This window comes from Enhydra lutris, unplaced genomic scaffold (assembly GCF_002288905.1).
Source record: "Enhydra lutris kenyoni isolate GAN:26980312 unplaced genomic scaffold, ASM228890v2 scaffoldscaffold15, whole genome shotgun sequence".
NCBI classification, from domain to species: Eukaryota; Metazoa; Chordata; class Mammalia; order Carnivora; family Mustelidae; genus Enhydra; species Enhydra lutris.
The window spans coordinates 47,501,752-47,523,131 of record NW_019154099.1 but is presented as its reverse complement, the minus strand read 5'-3'; the positions used below and the strand labels follow the sequence as shown (position 1 = coordinate 47,523,131).

Sequence of the window (21,380 nt, the reverse complement as noted above, 5' to 3'; positions counted from 1 at the left end):
GCTCATCAGACTGGTTCACAACTGACCAGAAAGTTTCTGTTTAATTTGTTCAAGATACGGACAAAAAGTTCTGGCTTAAGAAGGGTGAATGACCTATGGGGTGGCCTATCCCAAAGATGCTACAGATATTTTAATGTTTTCTGTTTGCATATTTGGTCAATGATAACTCATTTATTAATATATTTTCCATGACTTCTTTAGTGGTGTAATCTATCTTAGATTACACAATCAAACTCCTATTTCCTATATGCTAACATTTTATGGACTCTATATTAGATATTATCCCCTAGAGGAGACGGAGTGTGTCCCACAGGTTTGATAAGCTATGCCTTTTTTTCCAAATAGTAACTTTTGCCTTTTTGATGACTCTAGCACTACCTCGTGCTATGATATAGATTGCACATGGTCGCTAGTTTTACTAAGTGCTATGCAGTGGAGAAGAAGCCAGGACAAACGTTGTCGATTGACGGATGCATAAAGGACGCATTTTCATGTCTGAAAGGGAAAGTAAGCCTATCAGCATACCATCAAACCGAGAGAAAATCTGTCCAGACATATTCGGTGTCTGAAAGTATAACATTTCATGTTTATGACATAGTCAGAGGACACCATAGCTCTAGCTTAAATATTTCTGAGGACAAAGGACAGTTTAACAGAGTTGAAAATGGTTTAGTTGGTCAGACCCCCCCCCATAATGATTGTAAGGACCACTTATACCTAAATGGTGCATAAGCCCCCCGCCCCCTTAAAACGGGTGGCTTGACTTTATTTCATTGTTATTTCATTGAGAATCCATGTGATTCTCTGAATGTGTTTGTAAAGCAGTGGGGCAGAATGGGCTTCCGCATCCCCAGGGAGGATCTCGGCCAGTGGGGTGATTCCTCTTTCTCCCCGAGGCATACAGCCCAATGCACTGTCCACTGGGTGCAAATTGAAAATTCCACACAAGAAGCAGGCATTGCATCTGGATTCCCAACAGGACATACCATTGAACTCAATCTGTGCATCCCCCAAGCCCATGGAATAAGCAGCATGTCCTGCGGATAAGTCATCATTTTCTATGTGTGTCTTATGCTATTTCCCCACCCGGGCTTCATCAGCCACAAGCCCCCTAAATGGAAAGAAGCCTGTGTCAGGCCGCTCTCCCAGCAAACGCACGCTGCTGCAGTGGTCCAGAGAAGGGCAGGAGCCCAGATTGAATGAGTTGGGTGGTGGTTTGGTTTGAGTGGTTTGTATTTTCTCCCTGCTTTGAAAGTGCACTGTATTTTGCCGCTGTTATTACCAAAGGTTCATTTTGAAAATGGAACCGGGGTGTCTCAGTAGGGTTTTGCAGTAAAGAGATAAAGCAGGTTTGGGCAAGTCTGGGCAGTTCACGATTTGAAGGGGACAGAGCGGCAGCCCTTTGTTTGCTGGGGTGAATGGGGCATAATTTATGCAGCAGCGCAGAGGCTGAAAGCCAGTCTGGCCTTGACCCGTTTATCTTTAGAAAACTAATTAAAGTGGAGAATCTGGTTTACTGTTGTTATTGAGGTTTTAGTTTTTTCTGCTCAGGCCAAGCAAAGACTGAGGGTGTGTGTGTGTGTGTGTGTCTGGGTGGAAGGTAGGTAATATCAGTTTCACCTAAAAACAGTGGCTGAGGCTCTAGATAATAAAGCAGTTTCTTAAATACAGCCTGACATCCTTTTGAAATGCAAAATAGTGGATTTAGCCGGATGCAGAATCCTTTGAGGTGACAATGAAATGCCATGGCAATTTAAAAGGAACAACAGACAGTTTCCCCGAATCCTTACAACCAAGACGTCCTAAATCACACCAAAATGGCCCCAAAGAGGCAGAGAAGAACATTTTTATGACCAGCGTTTTACTCTGAAACTGGTATTAACCATCAGGCAGGAATGATACCAGAAAGTGAGCTGCTTTGTCCGTTTTGTTTCAGCATAATAAAATAAAGTGCATAACTTGATATTTTGCAAGTTCTTACATCCATACGCAATAATGTCAATAATTCATGCTTCGTACCGATGTCCAACCAGTGAATTTCCAAAGTAGCTGTAATTTTGGCCCAGTTAAGGAAGATGGTAGGAGGCCCACAGGGAAGGCAGGCAGGCAGAGTGGGGGTGGAGGCTGATATTCAATGAAGTCGTTCCTCTTGGAGGGAAAGTTACGGGGCCCCTGATAACCCTAAGATAAGGAGATCTGACTGGCTAAATGGCTGGAAAACTTGGAGATATCAGGACAATGTTGTTGAGAAAGGCGGGCACATACTATCTGAGCTGGAGCTCCTCTACTTTTATCAAATGACAGGAACCAAGAGAACCCTGATTTGTCCTACCCATGACGTTTGTTCCCCCCATTTCCCAGTTAACATCAGGAGACCCTAAGCCATCTGTCTTCCCTGTTCCTTCCCCAAGGTTTCCTTTTCCAGAGTATTCCTGTTCTAGATTTATCTCAACTTTCTTTTTTCATTCAAACTGCCCTGAGCTCAGAGAACTGTGATGATGAATGGGAATATGACTCAGGGGACAATTCCCTTGTAAAAAAATGAATGTTAACAGAAGTATTCACTGCCTGAATTTAAGGCCAAGCAGACATAGGGCCCTATGATGTCATAGATGGGCTGCATGAATAAATATGTACCCTCCAGGTGAGAGTCATGTTTATTAAAAGGCATTATCAGCATGGGATGTTAGTATGAAAACCAGATTAGAAAACTTAACTATCTGATTAGTACGGTTAATATATAAAGTCAGGTAAGATATCCTTGGTGTGCCGTCCTCTCACAGACCACTTTGTGGTAAAAAAATCTCCAGGGTGCCCTCCCTGAATGTCCTCTTCAGTAAGAGACTTCAGTAAATTCGAGAAGGAAGAAAAAAAAAAAAGGAGTAAACAACTCGTAACACAAACTATTTCTTAACCCCTGAATTCTCTGTCCTCGCTAATGGAAAAATTAGCTCCTTATGCATGAGAGCTGATGTTGGTTTGTTGTTATTATTAGCGAGGCAATTATTCACTCAGCACAAGAAGAAAAAAGCCAATATATTCTATCAGGGAAGAGCTAGTTTTTCAGGCAGACTACACATAGTCTGAACATTGGGACAGAATTTAAATCAGCCACCAAATGAGTTAATCTAACACAAAGCTTAGATTGAAAACCTTGCCATTGGGAAAGAATACCAAAACGGCTGTTAACCATAAATACCAAACAGAGAGGAATCCGCTCAACCCATCGGTCATGTGCAGTGTTCAACGCGCTCTAGACAGTCAGGAAAGGGAAAGCGGAGGGGGCATTTCTCAAGAACTCTCTGAAATGACTGTATGACGACAAATGAGGATGAGAGTAAGAAAAAAGAAGACCAGAGCTTACACTATGTTGCATTGTCCTCCACACAATCCTCTGGGAAGCAAGAGGAAAACAAATTTAAAGGAAAAAGAAAGAGAGATTATTCTATACATAATAGCACAGCACAGGTATAACATTTAGCTTTGCAGGCTGACCGTTGTTCATTGGTTTATCATTTGATGTCAAATGATAAATCTGGCTGGCATTCTACCCACCCCCGCCCCAGACTCCCTCAGAATGACCAGCAGAATACTCAAGAAGCCTGTACAACACAGTCCAATGTTGAATACTTACTGGAGGTTCATTGGTCTAAATCATCACCAACTTCATGAATTAACTTCCACATCTGTTATTTTTTTTTCTTTGAAATCTACTTTTATAAAACACGTTCTTCTAAGATACACCATTTAAAGTATATTTTGCTCTGATGAGTCCCTGGGGTAAGTAACAGACATTCCCTGCCCCATGTGTCCAGGAGTTATAGAGCATGTTTAATAATCTGAAATATCTCTGTATTCTCAGATCTTCACACTCGAGTTCTTTTTAGGTTGAGGTAGTTTTTACAAGTCTGTACTTCCAGTGACATTCCAGTGGAAGTTTTTTTTAAAAAACCTCACAGTTTCATGTCAAATTATGTAAGAGAATTCATGAAGTATAAACTTAAGAAAAAAAGGAAGAAAAATTGATCTTTTGCAAATAATCACCGCTGGCCTATTTAACTGAAAATCAGTAACAGTAGGGAGACAGAGGGCCCCTAGATTGGGTGTTGGTAACAGGAAAGACATGTGACTGTAGGACCAATCTGTTAACCAAAACACTTGATGGCATTTGTATCTTCAGCAAACCACGGTTGCTGGCAGGAAGGACTGTGATAGTCTTTGATGAGTCAGCTTTTCATCAGCCGCTGAATTTATACAAATGTATTCATTCATTATTGGATAATAAAAATAACTTCAGGGTAGTATGTCTGAAAGCCACTGATGACCTAAACTGATTTTTATGCCCATATAACTTTAGAGGAACAACGGGAAAAGCTTCCTAGTGATATAAAAGAATTTACAAGTTCCTTAAACATCTAATAGAGGTTAAATGGTGGAATTGGTGTATTTTTAAGAAAGAGTTTTATTTTAATTATTTTACATTAGTTCTAGCAGCAGCTGGCCCAGGCTGGGATGCGGAGCTTTACTTCTAAAACAATACCCATAATTAATTACCAGTTCACCTAAAATATAAGAACACCGACCAAAAGATTCCCAAGTTAATTAAAACAGGTACTCATTTTAAGTGGTAGTAAGAAGCAACTCCCCAAGGGCTTTACAATTTAGTTATTTTCCCTTTGGCAAAAGCAGTGGGGTGACTGGGATATTCTTCTGATGCTGTTCTTAAAGCATTTTTCCTGCTGAAACACTGAGAAATTAAGGAAAGTCTTTCCTAAATATCCTCCTTTTCTGGGACACACGCTTCTTATAAATATTCAGGAAACATCTCTTCAGAAGGGAATTAAAGCAGGAGTAGGTAACATGAGACTTGTTTATAAACAGTCAAAATAAGGGGAAATATATGGCAGACCCATCAAAAGAGGTCACCAACGCATGCATCTTGAAGATGATTTGATCTGACTGTTAACATATAAGCTGTCACGGAAACAGTTGGTCTGAGGTAACTGCTTTATCGTTCCACTTTTCAGAAATACGTTGAACCCTCCAAGGGAAGAAAGCCTTGGGGGAGCCAAGGGCTGCAAAGGAAGTTTCTGATGTTAGCTTTGGGCCTAGTCTGTGTTTTTCAAGAATAACCTTGTATAGTTCCTCTTGATGTGGAAACAGCCCCTTGTCCTTAGGGACCGGGATAGTGACTCCAGGTCACTTTACGGCAATTACAAATCACTAATTTGTACAATTTGGGAATTTCACTCAATAAAACCTTAATAAATCTGCCATTCTCTCTTACAGAGCCCAAAGCCACACCTATGAGGAAGTTAAGTACTACGTGGTGTCAGAGAACATTTTAGAATAAAACTGACTTATTGATTTAAAGTCCTGTGCACTGAATCTGGCCCTTATGCACCCAGTCTGGTCTTTGGTTTTTACCCATGATCATATGATTAACCATTACTGATCCTTTTCAAAAAAAAAAATGGATTAAAATATATTTGGGGGGGGTGCCTAAAAACAGAAGAGCCTAAATCAGTTTGTTATTTGCCAATACTCTTCAAGATCTTTGCATTGGGGGCATTTTGAAGATCATCAGTGAATTTCCTTTCTAAAAGAGGGTTCAAATACTAATTTCCTTATCTATCAGATATTACACATCAGGTGACAATCAGAAAGCATTAATGCTTTATTTAGGTTGTGCTAAATTGCATACACACTGCAAGACAAATATTTTTCTTGCTCTATCTCCCCTGTTTGAGTGTGTGTGTGTGTGTGTGTGTGTGTGCGTGTCTATCTCTCCTGGGGAGGAGAGAAAAGTGTGCTTGTTTCAAAGGGAAAAAAACATTAATCAGTAGTCATAGATATCATTATATTGATCCACTTCAATGTAATTTTAACTAAGTGCATAATGCACCCAAGTTGTTTTTAAATTTTACTTTATTGTGGTAGGAACACTTAACAGGAGAGCTACTCTCCTAATAGATATTTAAGTGCACAAAACAAGATTGTTATCTGTAGGCACAATGTTGTACTGCACATCTCTATGATTTACTCATGTTGCACTGTGCCCCAGTTCTTAAATTAGAATTTATGAAAACTCCAAAAAAACCTGCATTATTCCAATAAGTAAGTTAGAGCCAACTAAAGTGGAGAAAACAAAAAAAGAGAAAGAGAGTGAGAGAGAGAGAGAGAGGGAGGGAACTCAAACCCATACTCACCATTTACTCTGGTGAAAAGGATCTTAACAGACAGAGTTGGTAAAATGAAAACTCAAACAATGGGGTGTCATGCCAACCATCCAGTCTTTAAAACAATTGGCTAGTGGTTCAGGGGACTCTAATTGGTTATTTAAAAGAAGAAAGGCGACTACTTTTAAACACTTCCTGAAACTGGGAAAGGAGAATAGACAGGACCAAGGTAACATAGGAGGTGGAAACAATACCCAGATGAGTCCTTTTTCAAGAGCTACACTGGAGAGGGGTTTTATTTGCTAATAAACAGGAATAAATTATAACATAATTTAGCAGCTAATGACTTCACTTACCCCTTCACTTTGGCTCCTCGTGGTAGGCCTTTCTGCTGTAAGTACATGTGATTTTTATAGACTGAGATGCTGAGATGTACTTACATGGAGGCCACACTCAACCAGTTTAATCTTATGAGTCCTACACTGCAGAAGGATAGTGACTACAATGATAAAGTAATTTATAACAGTGACTAATAAAAGTATTTTCATAACCAGAAATCCTGGAGATCTGAGTTTATATGACATAATCAGATGTGGTTCAAGTATTTTATGACCTTAAGGTTTTATCTGTTAATTTTACATCAGGATAATTGGAAGGCAATGTGAACCGTGCTAACAATTACAGGTATATAAATTGTTTATAGTGCTATAAATTGCATTGAAAATAATCGGGCAGTATTTCTTTGAAATTATGAGCTTTTCATTTTTTATAGCAAAATTTGATTTTTAAAACACATTTAAAAAAATGGTGTTTACTATGTTTATGGTTGTATTTTCCAAGTGAATTGCTTTGCTGGTAGATATCGTTTGGTCCCCTGACATACATTTAGTGGATTAAAGGGTGACTATTTTTAAGGCTTCCAACTTTTAAAAGAGACACAAAAAAAGAAAAAAAAATAGTAGTAACATTGACTTGGGATCTCTTGGCAAGGTCTTTCAAACAGAAAACTTTACACACAAGAAGGCAGAATAAAATCGCACTGTAACATAACTAAATAAGTAACAGAAGCAGGTGAGGAAGAAATGTGCTATTATAATTATATCTCTGGAAGATATAGTAACTTAGTCTTCAGATTAATATTTCAGAAGATATATGAAATTGAAAATTTGGCCACCGCCTGAGTGGATTAATAGTGATAAGATGCCTTAAATAATCTAATTCATGACCTAAAAGGAAGATCTCATTATTTTTCAATATTCTAATTAAGACCAGGAGCAGATATAAGAAGGAGATGACTTTTACAACCAACTTTTTCAGAGTCCCATCACGTCTCCTGAAGAACAACCTTGGTAACGGAAAGTGCCCACAATAGCCATCAATCTGAGAGAACTCACCAGCCGGTCCAAGCTTGTGCCTGCAGCAGTCGTGGGTCTCTCCTCAGGATTGTAAGGCCTGAACCGCGTATTAAAATTTTCAGGAGCTGAGCGAGCAGATCGGAGGGCTGGAGCAGGTTTGGGTTGGCCACACCCCTGAAAGACCTGCAAGAACCATTGAAAGGGTAAGACAGTTACACCAGGAGTTTCTTCATGAGATCATGGTGCAGAAGCAGGCAATGCAGTGGGTGTCCCATTTTTCACGGGACCCTACCTCGAATAAACTCTAATCTCTAAATTTAATGGGGGACAACTGCTAATATAACAAGAACCAACTAGACAGATGTAGGGTGCCTGACTCTATGCCTTGACTCTTATTTTCAACACATACACTCAGTCCTCGTTATTTACGGATTCTGTATTTGCGAATTTGCCTACTCGCTCAAATTACTTTGCAAGCCCCAAATCAATAGTCATGCACTTCTGTAGACGTGGGCCTCCATGTAGAGTGGCCCTACATGCATGGTCCCAGCTGCAGCTGAACGAAGTGATTTTCTGCCTTCTTGTTTCAGCTACCATCCTGAAAACAAGTGTCCTTTCTGTGGCCTCTTCTGTGCCCGTCTTTCTCATTCTTGTGCTTTTACTTGCAATGTCCCTGTTTAAGATGGCCGCCCGAGCTCAGTGCTAAAGGGCTGTCTGCTGTTCCTGCGCACAAGGTGTAGTGCGCTAGGCCCTGAGTTCAATATTGATGACTCCACAGTACATGCTAAATAAGGTGTCTTTAAGAAGAGTTACACATAGGTTGCCTATTGGCTGGTTGGCGAAAAGAAGGCTAAAAACTTCCAGGAGCCTAGCCCTGTCTTTCCAGCAATTCAATATTTGCTAATTCTGTATTTGCAGCCACTTTATGAAACATAACTACCACAAATATTGAACATCGACTGTATTAAAAGTAGGAATTGCAATAGCTACACGTCAGGGCTAAATGAACGTGACTGAGATGTTTTCATGTGTTTGAATCTGCCATGCGGCAAATATCCAAGTGGGATTCCCGTGACGGTGACAGAAGTATTTCGTGTCCAGCACCCATGGCCAAATAACCTGGGCGACCCCACTGTGGATAAGGAAAACCTGTACTTGGAAGAGTTCTTTGAAAATACTCTTTGGAGCCAAGTTGTAGAAATAGGACAAGCCAACGTGGTGAAAAATCCCTAGAAGGACAGCTCCTTCTAATTTTGTTGTTGATAGCTGTTCATGTGACAGTTGGGTTTGCTGTGGGAAATCAAACATTTTTGTGTAATGATCTTAGGGACCAAGCAGTCAGCTCTTTCCCACAGTGATTTCATTCAGGGTGGGGTGGGGACACTTCCTTGGCTGTTTTTAGAAGCTTCCTACTCTCCGCTGGTTATCAAGAGATAATACCTTTACTAAAAGGACAAAAACTCTAGTCACATTTTCAGGAACTTTTGATGAAGTTGAACTAGACGTTTCCTCCATTTTTCTATAGGAGGCGGTGATTCTACTCTTTGCTACTTATTTCGGTTAGCTTTCTGGAACTATTTGTGTTAGCTAATTCTTTTTTTTTTTTTTTAAAGATTTTATTTATTTATTTGACAGAGAGAGAGAGTGAGCGCAAGCAGACAAAGGGAAAAGCTGGCTTCCCGCTGAGCAAGGAGCCCGATGTGGGCTTCAATCCTAAGACCTTGGGATCATGACCTGAGCTGAACCCACTGGGCCAACCACACACCCTGCGTCTGCTCATTCTTAACCTGCATGTGTGTGTTTAGAACGCATGCATGCCTTTTGGTTTTGTTATTTAAATCTGCTTTACTCTAAAATAAGCATTTTTCATCAGGCATATTATGGGATTCCACTGAAATACACAGAGAGCTCTCCGAGTGCCATTTCCAATGACAAATTCCATCTCGAGACACAATCCATTTGGTGTTACCACTCCAGCTAATTTCTCTTTGGTCGTATTCAAAAGTTCTCCTTCAACTCAGCATTTCAGGGAGCAGGAGCACTTTGTCTTGGCATACTTCAAGATCGGTCTTAACACACTATTGATTATTCTTCTCTCACACAATTTCTGAAGCTGATGGTGTAAACCAGCGTGATAAAGATAGTGGGCCCTTTTCTCCCTAGTGCCTAAATCACTTCCCAGTGGCAAGGTCACTGCTGATGGAGGACATTAACATTTCCAGAGCTCCAGGGTTTTGTTGAGTGTGCTATTGCGGCTTGCTCCAGATATGACAGCTGACTTTTAGAAAGTGGAAAGCCTAAGGCAAAACAATGCTAATGGCCTTGCTGGGGATTTCTTGAAGTCGGGGCACTGAAAGAGTTAACAGACCTTCTTAATTTGCCCTTTGGGAAAAATCTGGCTCACAGGTTTAAATTAAATCAAAGGAACAAGAAATGCCCTGAAAGAATATTAGGGCCCAGGGGAGATAACTCATCATAACAGGAAAACCTTACCACGTGTTTGATTTTTTTTTTTTTTTTCGAGAGTGTTAATTATACAGAACATGAGTTAAGTCAATATAGCCTAGGAGCCTTTTGTTATTTAAATCAGGTTTGGATTTTTAAGGTGGCTTGAGTGCAGACATTGCCGAGAGTATGATCCAAAAGGAAGAAAACACTGCCTTGTAATCATGATGGAAAGGGCACCTCACCTCAGAATCAGCGGGAGACCTCTGGAAAAATCTGTCATATGTCAGGATATGAACCTTGAAGGTCCCTCAACAGATTCTAGTTCACCCTTAGGCAAAAAGGCACGTCGTAAGGAGACCCTTCTCTGTGGAAGGGGCACGCCAAGGGGTCAAGAGTTGGTTTTCAGAACTTTATAGGATCTGAATGGAAGAGCTGGCAAGGAGACGGGCGCGCCCACATGCTCAGGAAGGATGAGCAGCCCTTGTCTGATTCTCACGGCAGAGACTGTACCGTAAGCAGCCTCTATCCCCTCTATCCATCTTATTACTTAGATGAGTCACAAACGGAAAAGCAACGCCTTCATGTATCACACGTGCAATCTGTTAGTTAGACAACATGTTTTTAAAACCTGGGGTTTGGGCGCCTGGGTGGCTCAGTTGGTTAAGCGACAGCCTTCAGCTCAGGTCATGATCCTGGAGTCCTGGGATCGAGTCCCGTGTCCGTCTCCCTGCTCAGCAGGGAGTCTGCTTCTCCCTCCGACCCTCTCCTCCTCATGCTCTCTCTCTCTCTCAAGTTAATAAATAAAATCTTTAAAAAAATAAATCCAACCTGGGGTTCATGGAATGGATGATGAAAGGAATTCTTACGCAGGACATTCGGATCGTCTCCGACCATTTTCTGAGCTTACTGTAGCCGCAGTATTGTCAAGACAAAGCTCTGTGGCTTACTCTAAAAGACCAATAAGCCTTTTTCCTGGTGGTTTAGAGAACCCTAATATATTGTGTTTTGAATAAGGGAAGAAACAGATGAGGGACAATGTGGGTCATTTAGGTGAGAGGTTTAAATGAGGTTAGTTTCCATGAGAATCAGTAGATCAAGATTCTGTTCTGAGGGGTGGTCAGGGCTGGAGATGTAGGTCTGGGACACTAGCCTAAGAGGGTACTTAAAGCCCAGGGCAAGTATGTGGATGAGTGCAGGTGCGGCTGAGGACAGCCCAGTGCCATGCCAACAATCAGGTCCTCCCTGAACCTCAGTTTCCTCCTCTGTCAAACGGGATACTAATATTATTCCCCACACTGTGATGATAAAATGCAGTACGTAAGGCAGGAAAACAGAAACCAGCATCTGGAAAAGTAAGGGCTTGACAATAATTAGCTACTTAACGTTATTCTACAACCGTTTTCTTTCTAGAGGTTTTGTTTTCTGAGTTAGGACATTTGAGGGGAAAAAAACATCTGGGCTGATGTTTCTTCAATGTTTTCCACAAAATAATGTTTCCAAGGGTTGTTAATGGTTGTTACATGAGCAATAAATGCCACGCGTCCAAGTGAAGTTAGGTATTTTGGCGGGACTTGGTCATATGAATGTGTGTTCAGACTTATCAAAAGGGAGGTCCTTTGCAGTAACTCCTAGTTTGGTCACAGGCTCCCCAGAGGGTCAGGAGGTTCTCCCTGGATGGGGTCCCAGGGAACACACCGTGGGCTGCTCTGTGAAGTCTGCTCTACCTGACCAAGGGAAGTGGTTCACATTCAGACACATTGACTTAGAGGAGTTTGTGAATCCATTCTACCGTTCACTATGTTCTTTCTCTCTCTCTTTTTTTTTACATAAAACAATTTTTTAAAGTTGAATTATATTTGACGTATGTTATTATATTAGTTTCAGGTGTACAACATAGTGATCCGATATTCTTACCCACTGCAAAATGATCACCTCGATAGTCTAGTTACCATCTGTCACTATAGAAAATGATTACAGTATTATTGACTATATTCCCTATGCTGTACTCTATATCCCTGTGACTTTTTTTTTTTTTTAAATAACTGGGCATCTGTCCATCTTAATCCCATCCACCTGTTATACCCCCTTTCCTTCTGGCAACTATGCTTGGTCTCTGTTATCTATTAGTCTGTCTCTGTTCTGTTTTGTTTGTTTTGTTTTCTAGATTGCACATATGAGTGAAATCATTTGGTATTTGTTTTTCTCTGTCTGATGTATTTCACTTAGCATAGTCCCTCTAGGTCCCTCCCTGTTATGGAAAATGCAAGATCTCATTTTTTTCAATAGCTGAGTAATATTTTTATATATATAAATTTATTTTTATATTTATATTCATATATATTTATATAATATATAATATGTATAAATATATATAAATATAATATATAAATATATATAAGTATAATATAATAAAGTTATATTTATGTATTATATTATAATATATGATATATAATATATGTTATATTTATATTATATATGTGTATATATATACACATTTTCTTTATCCATTCATCTATTGATGAATAGTTAGGTTGCTTCCATATCTTAGCTATTGTGCTGCAATAAACATAGGGGTACATATATATTTTCAAATTAGCATTTTTGTTTTCTTTGGATAAATATCCAGAAGTGAAATTCCTAGATGGCACGGTAGTTCTATTTTTAATTTTTTAAGAAACCTCTGCACTGTCTGTAGCGGCCGCCCCAATTTATATTCCCACCAACAGTGCTTGTGCCCTCCACCACTTTTAATTCAAGAGAAGAAATACGATTTTTAAGACACTAAAGGTCTTTTCTTTACAACAGAACAGAAGTTTCTGGAGAACACAGTTGCAGGCGAGCCGCCTCATTGTAGGAACATATCATTAGCTTTATTCCTTGAAGAAATAGGATCAGTATTATCTTCTACCTATCTTCCTCCAAGGGATGTTGTAAGAGATAACTAGTTGCAGTGGTCCTCTTTATTCACAGGGAATATGTTCCAAGACCCTCAGTGGATACCTGCAACCGTAAACAGTACCAAGCCCTATATATATGATTTTTTCCCTCTACATACATACTTGGGATGAAGTTTGATTTCTAAATTAGGCACAGCAAGAGATAAACAACCATAGCAGACAATAAAATGGAACGATCATAACAAAATACCATACAACAAGTTATATGAACGTGGACTCCCTCTCTCTCAAAATAGCTTATTACTGTGCTCACTCGTTTTCTTGTGACGAGGTGAGGTGGTAAAAGCGTACACGAGATGAAGTGAGGTGAGTGACGTAGGCGTTGTGACGTGGGCATTAGACCACCGGCGACCTTCTGATAAAGGAAGGTATGTCAGAGGGAAGATCATCTGCTTTCGGGCCACGGCTGATCGCAGATAACTGAGACCACGGATAAGGGGGGGACCGCTCACTGTAATCTGGCCAAGTATTTGGCCGTTGCACTGCAGACGGATGCTGCAAATGCACTACGGAGTTATCCTTCCCGCTGAGTGGGTTTGCAAAACCTGTGGGTTTGGGGAAGAGATCTGGCTCGTGAATTCTCTCAAGAGGATTACTAAAATGTCTCAGAAGTGTGCTGGCATTTTGAGATTAGAGAAGCTGACATTAAAGATACAAAGTTCTGAAAGGAGAGACATTTTATTGTTCCAGAGAGGCGAGAAAGAGAGGAACGTGTGGTGATAACAGGTTTGAGCGCTGTGTCTTAGGTTTTTCAATATAAGACATTTTCCTTTAAGAACATCTCAGCATCTTAACATACTTCCCTTAAAACAACACGGTGTGCACTTTTTCGCAAGCCCCCATAGCTTCATGCCTACGTCTCTTTGTCTTCTGCGTGTTGATTAAACATTCACAAAAGTCATTCTGGCAAGCGGATAAGCAGCGGCTGCAGATCAATTCCGTCTCGGCTCCAGTATTTAAAAAAAAAAAAAAATTCTATCCTTTCACTTTCTACTCAGTGGGTTCCTATTGTGGCGGGATGTTGCTGTTCCCATATATCATTCTGAAATTTGCAAACAGAGCTCTCATCTTTTATATTAATATGGGTGGCAGTGAATGCTACCTAGATTTAATTGGACCTGATATTTTGAGAGTAAGTCATGTTTTATTTACTTATTAGATTCTAATTTATATTACAGTGTTAATGAGTGAACTATCTGTCAGATGACCACTTGGGGAATTCAAATCTATCCCGTTCGTTCCCAAGGAAACAGAAGCGATCCTATCTGCATCAGCTCTCTCTCTATTTTGGCCATTGTTTGCATGAGAGACAGCTGTGGCATAAGAAAAAGGTCATGGGCAGGACTCTAAAAGCCTGGAGTACCACCTTCAGACCTTCTCCTTATACCTGTGTGACCTTTGGGTAACATGTTCTTCCCAATCCTCAAGGATGCTGGGAAGATAAAATGATACGATGCTTTGAAAAGACACTGAAAAAAAATTGAGGTATAGAAATGTATAATCTGAACTGACATAATCTGTAATTAAATAGCACAGTAACGAATAACAAATCAGATCTATGGATGATACAGACTGATGCATGAATCATTTTTTATGAAGAATTGGGTCTTTTACATTTTGTTCACGGCTATTGCTGAATCTCAGAATCTGTAAGAGTTCCTAGCATATAGTATGTGCTTTAAAAAAAATAGGGAGTGAAAGATTATGGATAAATGAAATTTTTAGTTATAATTTCACCCTTTTGCAAACATTTATGGAAGGCAATTAGCAGACAGATTTGGGTAAGACAGGATCAGAAAGAAAAGAGAACTTAACACTTATTCAATGTCCACAATGGGCCAGACACTGTACTGCGTGTTTTATGTACTCTATTGCAAAGAATCAATTACCTCTTCAAAGTCTATTTAACATTTCTTCCTCAAGCTTCAGAAAAAACAATGAATCATCCATCTGCATAAAAACTCATTTGATATTTCCCTTACTCTGCTTACTGTGCCAACTTACAGAAAAACGAAATCAACAACTTTGTTTAAACTGATAAATAGATCCAAAAAATCCTGTTTCTTGATCATTTGGTTACAGCTACCCACTGTGCTTGAAAAGCCAATTAGAGAGCCAAGGATCCTGTGTATAAAATAGTCAAACTTGGTTCTCTGACGGCTGGTGGACGAGTAGAGTTATGGGTACTAGAGGTCACAACTCAAGCAATGGCTGTTGCTTGTAGCAACGGGGAAGACAACTCAGGCTGTTTGCAAAGCCTCCCATCTCAAGCAATGGCTGTTGTTTGCAGCAAAGGGGAAGACAACTCAGGCTGTTTGCAAAGCCTTCAATCTCAAGGAATGGCTGTTGTTTATAGCAAAGGGGAAGACTACTCGGGCTGTTTGCAAAGCCCCTCTTCCTAATTTCTCCACCCTGTGAAAATGGTGAGGAGCACCACCTGCCCATGGCTGTGGTTATACTAAATGTGTCCCTGTCCCCTGGGTCCATAGAGCTGGCAACCTTTTCTTAGAGAGGAAGTGAAACATGTAGACCGAAATGGGTGTGCAGGAGATGTCTACATATCACTAGTAAATAGATGTGAATAACTTAAAATATTTCTTAAACCCCATTTCATTAAAAGTAATAGCAAGAAAATCCACATCATCAACATGATTTAAGTTTAAAGTGGTACCCTAGAGCCTCATTTTACACATTTTTTTTTCTGGTTCCTAATAGCATTCTGCTAATATCCCAAGAAGAATTTTCCTGAATATAAACTTGGAACATTTTAATAATGACTTCTTTCTTTAAATATAAAATTACTACGCTGATTATGTTAACATTTTAAATATTGAGTCTTTATTTTTATTTGGTTTTGTTAGTTTGCCAATTTTCTTTAAGGGTTGACATTTAAAAAAAAAACAAACAGATTTTCATCCTAAAGTCTCAGATCCACCTGCTCTTCTCTTGTGTTCTTTCCTCCTCCTCTCCTTCTCTCTTCTCTTCCTATCTCTCTTCCTCTCTTTTTCTTCGCTCCCTGACTCACGGTTTTCTTTTCTTAAGGACTGATCACAATGGTCCCTTAGCCAAGTCTTCTGGCAAATTCCACACGGGTCCCTGGATGGGCTCAGGGCTCCCTGAAGAGAATTCTGGGTTATACTGAATCAAGTCAAGTCATCAGTTTCAGCTCTGGCTGCTTTTCACCAGCTTCAATTTTCAAAAGCCAGCTACCATGTCAGTTTTAAGGTTTTAAAAATTTACTCCTGATGCCTATGCAGCTTGGTTCCAGAGTATCTGTGCAATGTTTTGCATACATCTTAAAATTGTTTCTTCAATAAAAGCAAATTCGTTCCACTGGTTGAGAAGATGATTTTTTTTTTTTTTCCTTGAAGGATTTGCTTTCCTTAAACAGCAGAACATCTTGATATTTTCTCCCCGGTGGTGAGTAGGGAGGAATTACAGGAAACAGAACAAAGCATATTTTGAATGTGGTAGGAAAGAAATCTTAATCTTCCTGGTCTGGCTAAATGATCACTTCATATGCTCTTTGTTTATGAGTTTAAAGCAATTCTTTAAGATCATTTTGCTGAATTTACATGAATGTGTCAATTTCATCAGCCTGGCTCTGTATCATTCATTCAACCCAACATTCTACCAATATTCATCGAGTGTTATTATGGGCAGACACAGGTGCTGAGGAGATGCCAACTGGACATGTCCCTGCTTTCATGAAGGTTCTGACAAGAAGCCTGGCAATTGTATTGTGATAAATGCGACGGGAACACCCATGAGGGGCAACTAACCAGACAAGAAAGTCAGAGAAGGCTTCCTAGCATAGCAGTGGTGTGCTGAAACAGGTTCTTAAGGGCTCCCAAGGCCACTTGTTAAATTGTCAGGAATTCTGCAAGCCAGTCATTGAACAGTGATTAATAAAAGTTATAATATATGAACTTAAGATTGTACACATTATACTGAAAACAAAGGTAATATATACTCAAAACTCATTACTTCCCAATTATTTACTCTTATCTATGATCTTGAGGTGATTTATGCCAATTATATCCGTCAGGGGGAAAACCTTCTATTGTGGCACGCTATACATGATTTCAGTGCAATCATGTCGGTAGCTTGAAGTCACCACGGTGGGAATATTTACACAACAGAAATTGGCAAATATGGGGGCGCCTAGGTGGCTCAGTGGGTTAAGCCTCTGCCTTCAGCTCAGGTCATGATCTCAGGGTCCTGGGATCGAGCCTCACATCGGGCTCTCTGCACAGCAGGGAGCCTGCTTCCCCCCCTCTCTCTGCCTGCTTCTCTGCCGACTTGTGATCTCTCTCTCTCCGTTGAATAAATCAATAAAAAAATCTTTAAAAAAAAAAAAAAAGAAATTGGCAAATATGGCCCATGAGCATGTTCACTACATCGTGAGCTGGTTGTGCAAGGACTCACCAGGATACCACTGAATCTTGCCCAGGAAGTGAAGAAATAGCGCCTGGCAAACGGTGTCTATTGCGTGTTGGGTGTGGAGATGGCAGGATGTTCCAGGATGAGGAAACAGCCTGGGCGAAAGCATGGAGGTGATAGAAGATGTTCTTCTGAGCTCCGGAGCCAAGGCTGTCTTGTATGTCTGGGACATACAGAGGTTGGTTCTCTTACCTCTTACATGAAAACATCTAGTAGGACTCAGGCTCTGTTGGTCTTAGTCGCTATACCTCCACAACATCTAGTATGGTGCTCGGCAGATCATCAGTGCTTGAGAAATGTTTGCTTTCATAATCCCAGGCATGGAGAGTGGGGAGGGTGGCCTAGAGCAGGATGGCAGGCTGAGGACAGCACTGTTCAGGGACTACGTCTGGGCTCTCATCTCATGATAACAGGGAACCATGGAAAGCTGGTAAGCAGGGGAGTAATGGGAACATCTTTGCATTCTGAGCAATCCCTCTGGTTACAGTGTAGAGGCTGGAACAGAGTGTGGTAGAACCAAGGGCAGGGAATTAATTAGGAGGCTCTAATCCATGCGGGAGATGATAAATTTAGGGTTGCTGATGGGGCCGGATCAAAAGAGATTGAGAATGAGTGTTTACTGGGGTCTGTCATGGATCAACCTTGAGGGCGAAGGAGAAAGGGAAATTCAGAAGTCAGCTGGGCTTCTGGCTAGGAGCGGGCGCGGCAGAGGGGGCTGCTCTGGGACAGTGACATTTGGGGGAGGACAGGAGGGCAGTTTTCGACAGGGTTATTGGAGGTGGTGGTTGGAGGTGTGTGGCAGGCTGTGGGATAAATAGGCGTGATCAGGACAGTGGTCTGGGCTACAAGAGATTTGGGATGAAAGCTACTCCTGTCACCACAATGAAATCAGAATGCTGTGTCTGAGGAGGTCCCACACTTCTCTGCACAACAGCACTTTTTGTCACCCAGCCCCAAGAGCCACATGTTTTAAAAACATATTGTCTAGCCAACAGGTTATGTGTATTAATAAGGAAATGATTGATTTTCACTCTGTAAGGCAGCTAAGCTACTTGGCTGGTGTTTTAGGAACTATTCTGGGATAATGAAGTGAAATGGAAGAGATATGCAAAATGGGTCAGAAGAAGACTGACAGAAAGCCATATAATTCAAAACTTGCTGGCAGAATGGGCTGTTGTAGACACAAAGGTAGCTCCTCCATGCATTTCAATGTAGGCTGGCTGGGGCAGTGGCCCTCTGGATCCAGCAAGATGGCGTCTCCCTGGGCAGAAGGAAGCACTCAGAGCTGGATTTAACTGTGCATTTGTGGGGCTGGGTGACTGAACTCCTCCAACCCGACCATCGACCAATGGCTGTCCCTGGGAAGCATGATTCTAAGGAATTTCTCCTGTTGAGGCAGGAGGATGTTGGAAGAAGATATTCAGGTGCGCGGGAGGGTATCTTCCTCTAAGAACATTCTAAATGTTAAAAACTGAATTGAGTTTCAATCACTTATTCTTGAGTAGGCTTCATTAAGTGTAATCTTCTCATCTTTTGCCCTGAAGTTAAAGTGAAAGAAAATCTTAAGATAAATCTCCAAAGGTTAGAGATAATCAGGAATTTCCCTTTATCATCAAAAGGAGGGGAAAATTTTTTTTTTCTTTTTAAATCCCTTTTACATGGGAGGAAGGTTAAAACTAGTTTGCTTTGGATGTATTTCCTCTAAATGCATTGTAGGCACTTTTCTCAAACCTTCATTTTGCTTTATAAGAAAAAGGTGTCTCTTTTTTTCCTTTCTTTTCTTTGTATCTAGCATCTAAAAAAATCTGGCTCTGTTATCCAGTGATGTCACAAACAGGAATAGAACAGATTCTAGCTTTCTGTATAGAAATGGAGAAATCAAAGAATAAAAGATATTTGAAGGAGGTCACTGTTTCTTAGTGAAATAGTATAAGGAAGAGCTGACAGGCAGAATATAAACTTTGAAATCTGAATAACCAGAGAAACTCTTCTGAGTATTCTGAATCGAGGCATCATTGAGAACTTGCTCTTTCTTTTAAAAACAAAACTCAAGACGAAATTGAAATAGAACTTTTATAAATAGTATGGCCATTTGCTTTTTTCTCAGAAATCAGGCAGAAGGAACAGAACAACTTGTCATTGCAGCAAGACAATTACTCCCTTAATGTGAGACGGATGTGACAATAGGCAGAAGCCACTGACATTCCCCTAAAACCTTTTGCTGCACTGGTACCAGTGAGACCACCAGGCAGAGAATCCAGTGAGTTGCTGACAGTCTCGGTCCAACTCCGCTATTCCCTCAAGCCGCTTTCCTTCTGAAGGCTTTATTCTTCAAAGCCTTCTTCAGTGTCACACCATGCCACATCCAGGCCATGAAGAAATATGTGTCCCTTTCAAGGTCACTCACTGCCCTTGAAAATAACCCGGAGCACAAGCACCTTCAAGGGCAGGCATGTATATCACCCAACTGCTCTTCGGATCTGAGATGCTAAAGATAACCTCACAGACCATCACAATGAGGCAAAACCAAAGAGCCAGTCAATGTTCTTCAAGATTCACACATCGTAGACATTTTCAATAACAGCAATTAAAATATTTCACTTGTAAGAGTAGTTTTGATTAGATATATCCCAGGCTAAGCATTTTACATAGAAAATATCATTTTACTCTCAATCACCCTATGAGAAGGTACTACTAGGATCCTCATTTTTTTCAGGTGAGTTCATTGTGTTTAGCCAGATAATTTGCCCCAAGTCCCATAACTAGTAAAACCAGATCCGAGGTCTGTCTGATGTCAAAATCTGATCTTAAAACCTTTATGTTATTTTAAAGAATCCTAGGCCGACTTCAAGTACATTTTAAGGAATTTTCTTTTCTTTATTGTTGAAGTGTCTCTGGCATTATACCTTCATGTTCCAAGTTCAACTCAGTGAAATATATTGCTGCTTCCATGTGTAAAATGGCATGTTAGCATGGCCCTCTGTAGAATGTTTAGTCACAAGTAAGATGCAACTCCTATCCTCATATAATTTATAACCATGGGAAGGGGAAGAGAAGGATGCAAATAACCACAATTCAAGAAATAATATGCTTCCTGCCTTAAGAAGGGCACGCATAACCGAGGTACTCAAAGTAAAGAAAACACTACTGGAATAAAAATATATATTCTCAAGATATCACTTATGCCTGAATGTTCTAAAGAAAAAAGATCCAGAGAAAAGAAAAATATCTGGATGCTAGAAAAGGAAACCTAACCAGTAGTGAAGAGATAATGTTCACAACACTCTTAACTGTTTAGAACTGGAAAAGCACATTTCAAAGAACCCTTCATTTTATAGGTGAGGAAACTAAGACCCACTAGCTAGAGGCAGATAATACTACATTATTCTTTTCCACCCTCTTAGGTTTCTTTCCTCCCCTCCTTCTTCCCTTCCTCCCTCCCTCCCTCCCTTCCTTCCTTCCTTCCTTCCTTCCTTCCTTCCTTCCTTCCTTCCATCCTTCCTTCTTTCCTTCCTTCCTTCCTTCTCATCTTCATTTGTGCTGTAGATTCAGAAAGAATTGTCTGGAGAAAATTAAGTACCTGGAGGCCACCCTACTCTTCTGTAATGGGTTCTACCCTTGTCTGTAACAAGTATTAATTGAATGGATGGTTTCAATTGGAATTTAATAAGGCTTGCTTCTTAATTTAGATTATATCTGACAAACCAATCTCTTCCTGGATTAGGTTTGAAATTATTCCTAATACAGTTAAATTATACCAAGAGAGATCAGTTTCATCTTCCCTGATAGGATAAGAAGGAGACTATCAACACATCTGAAATTCATAGGCAGAGACTCTGCAAGTTTTGCTTTCTCTTCCCTTGGAGAATTTACACACACCTGCAAAGTTCTTCAACTTGGGTGGGTAATAGAAGTGGTAGAATAACTAACGAGGGCACTTTCCTGTCTGTGATGAAGATTGGGAAGTTGGCAAAGGTAAGAAGCTTGGTTGGGACTTG

The 21,380-nt window shown here is 40.4% G+C and overlaps 1 protein-coding gene across 1 annotated transcript in view; it reads right to left on the bottom strand.

The window, feature by feature from the left end:
* The window catches only part of LOC111146965 (glypican 6), a 1,144,597-nt gene that overhangs the window by 79,181 nt on the left and 1,044,036 nt on the right, over window positions 1–21,380 (bottom strand). The window contains exon 6 of the mRNA XM_022502741.1: window positions 7,574–7,717. Within this exon, the coding sequence (XP_022358449.1) occupies window positions 7,574–7,717 (144 nt within the window). The remainder of the gene's footprint in view (window positions 1–7,573; window positions 7,718–21,380) is intronic.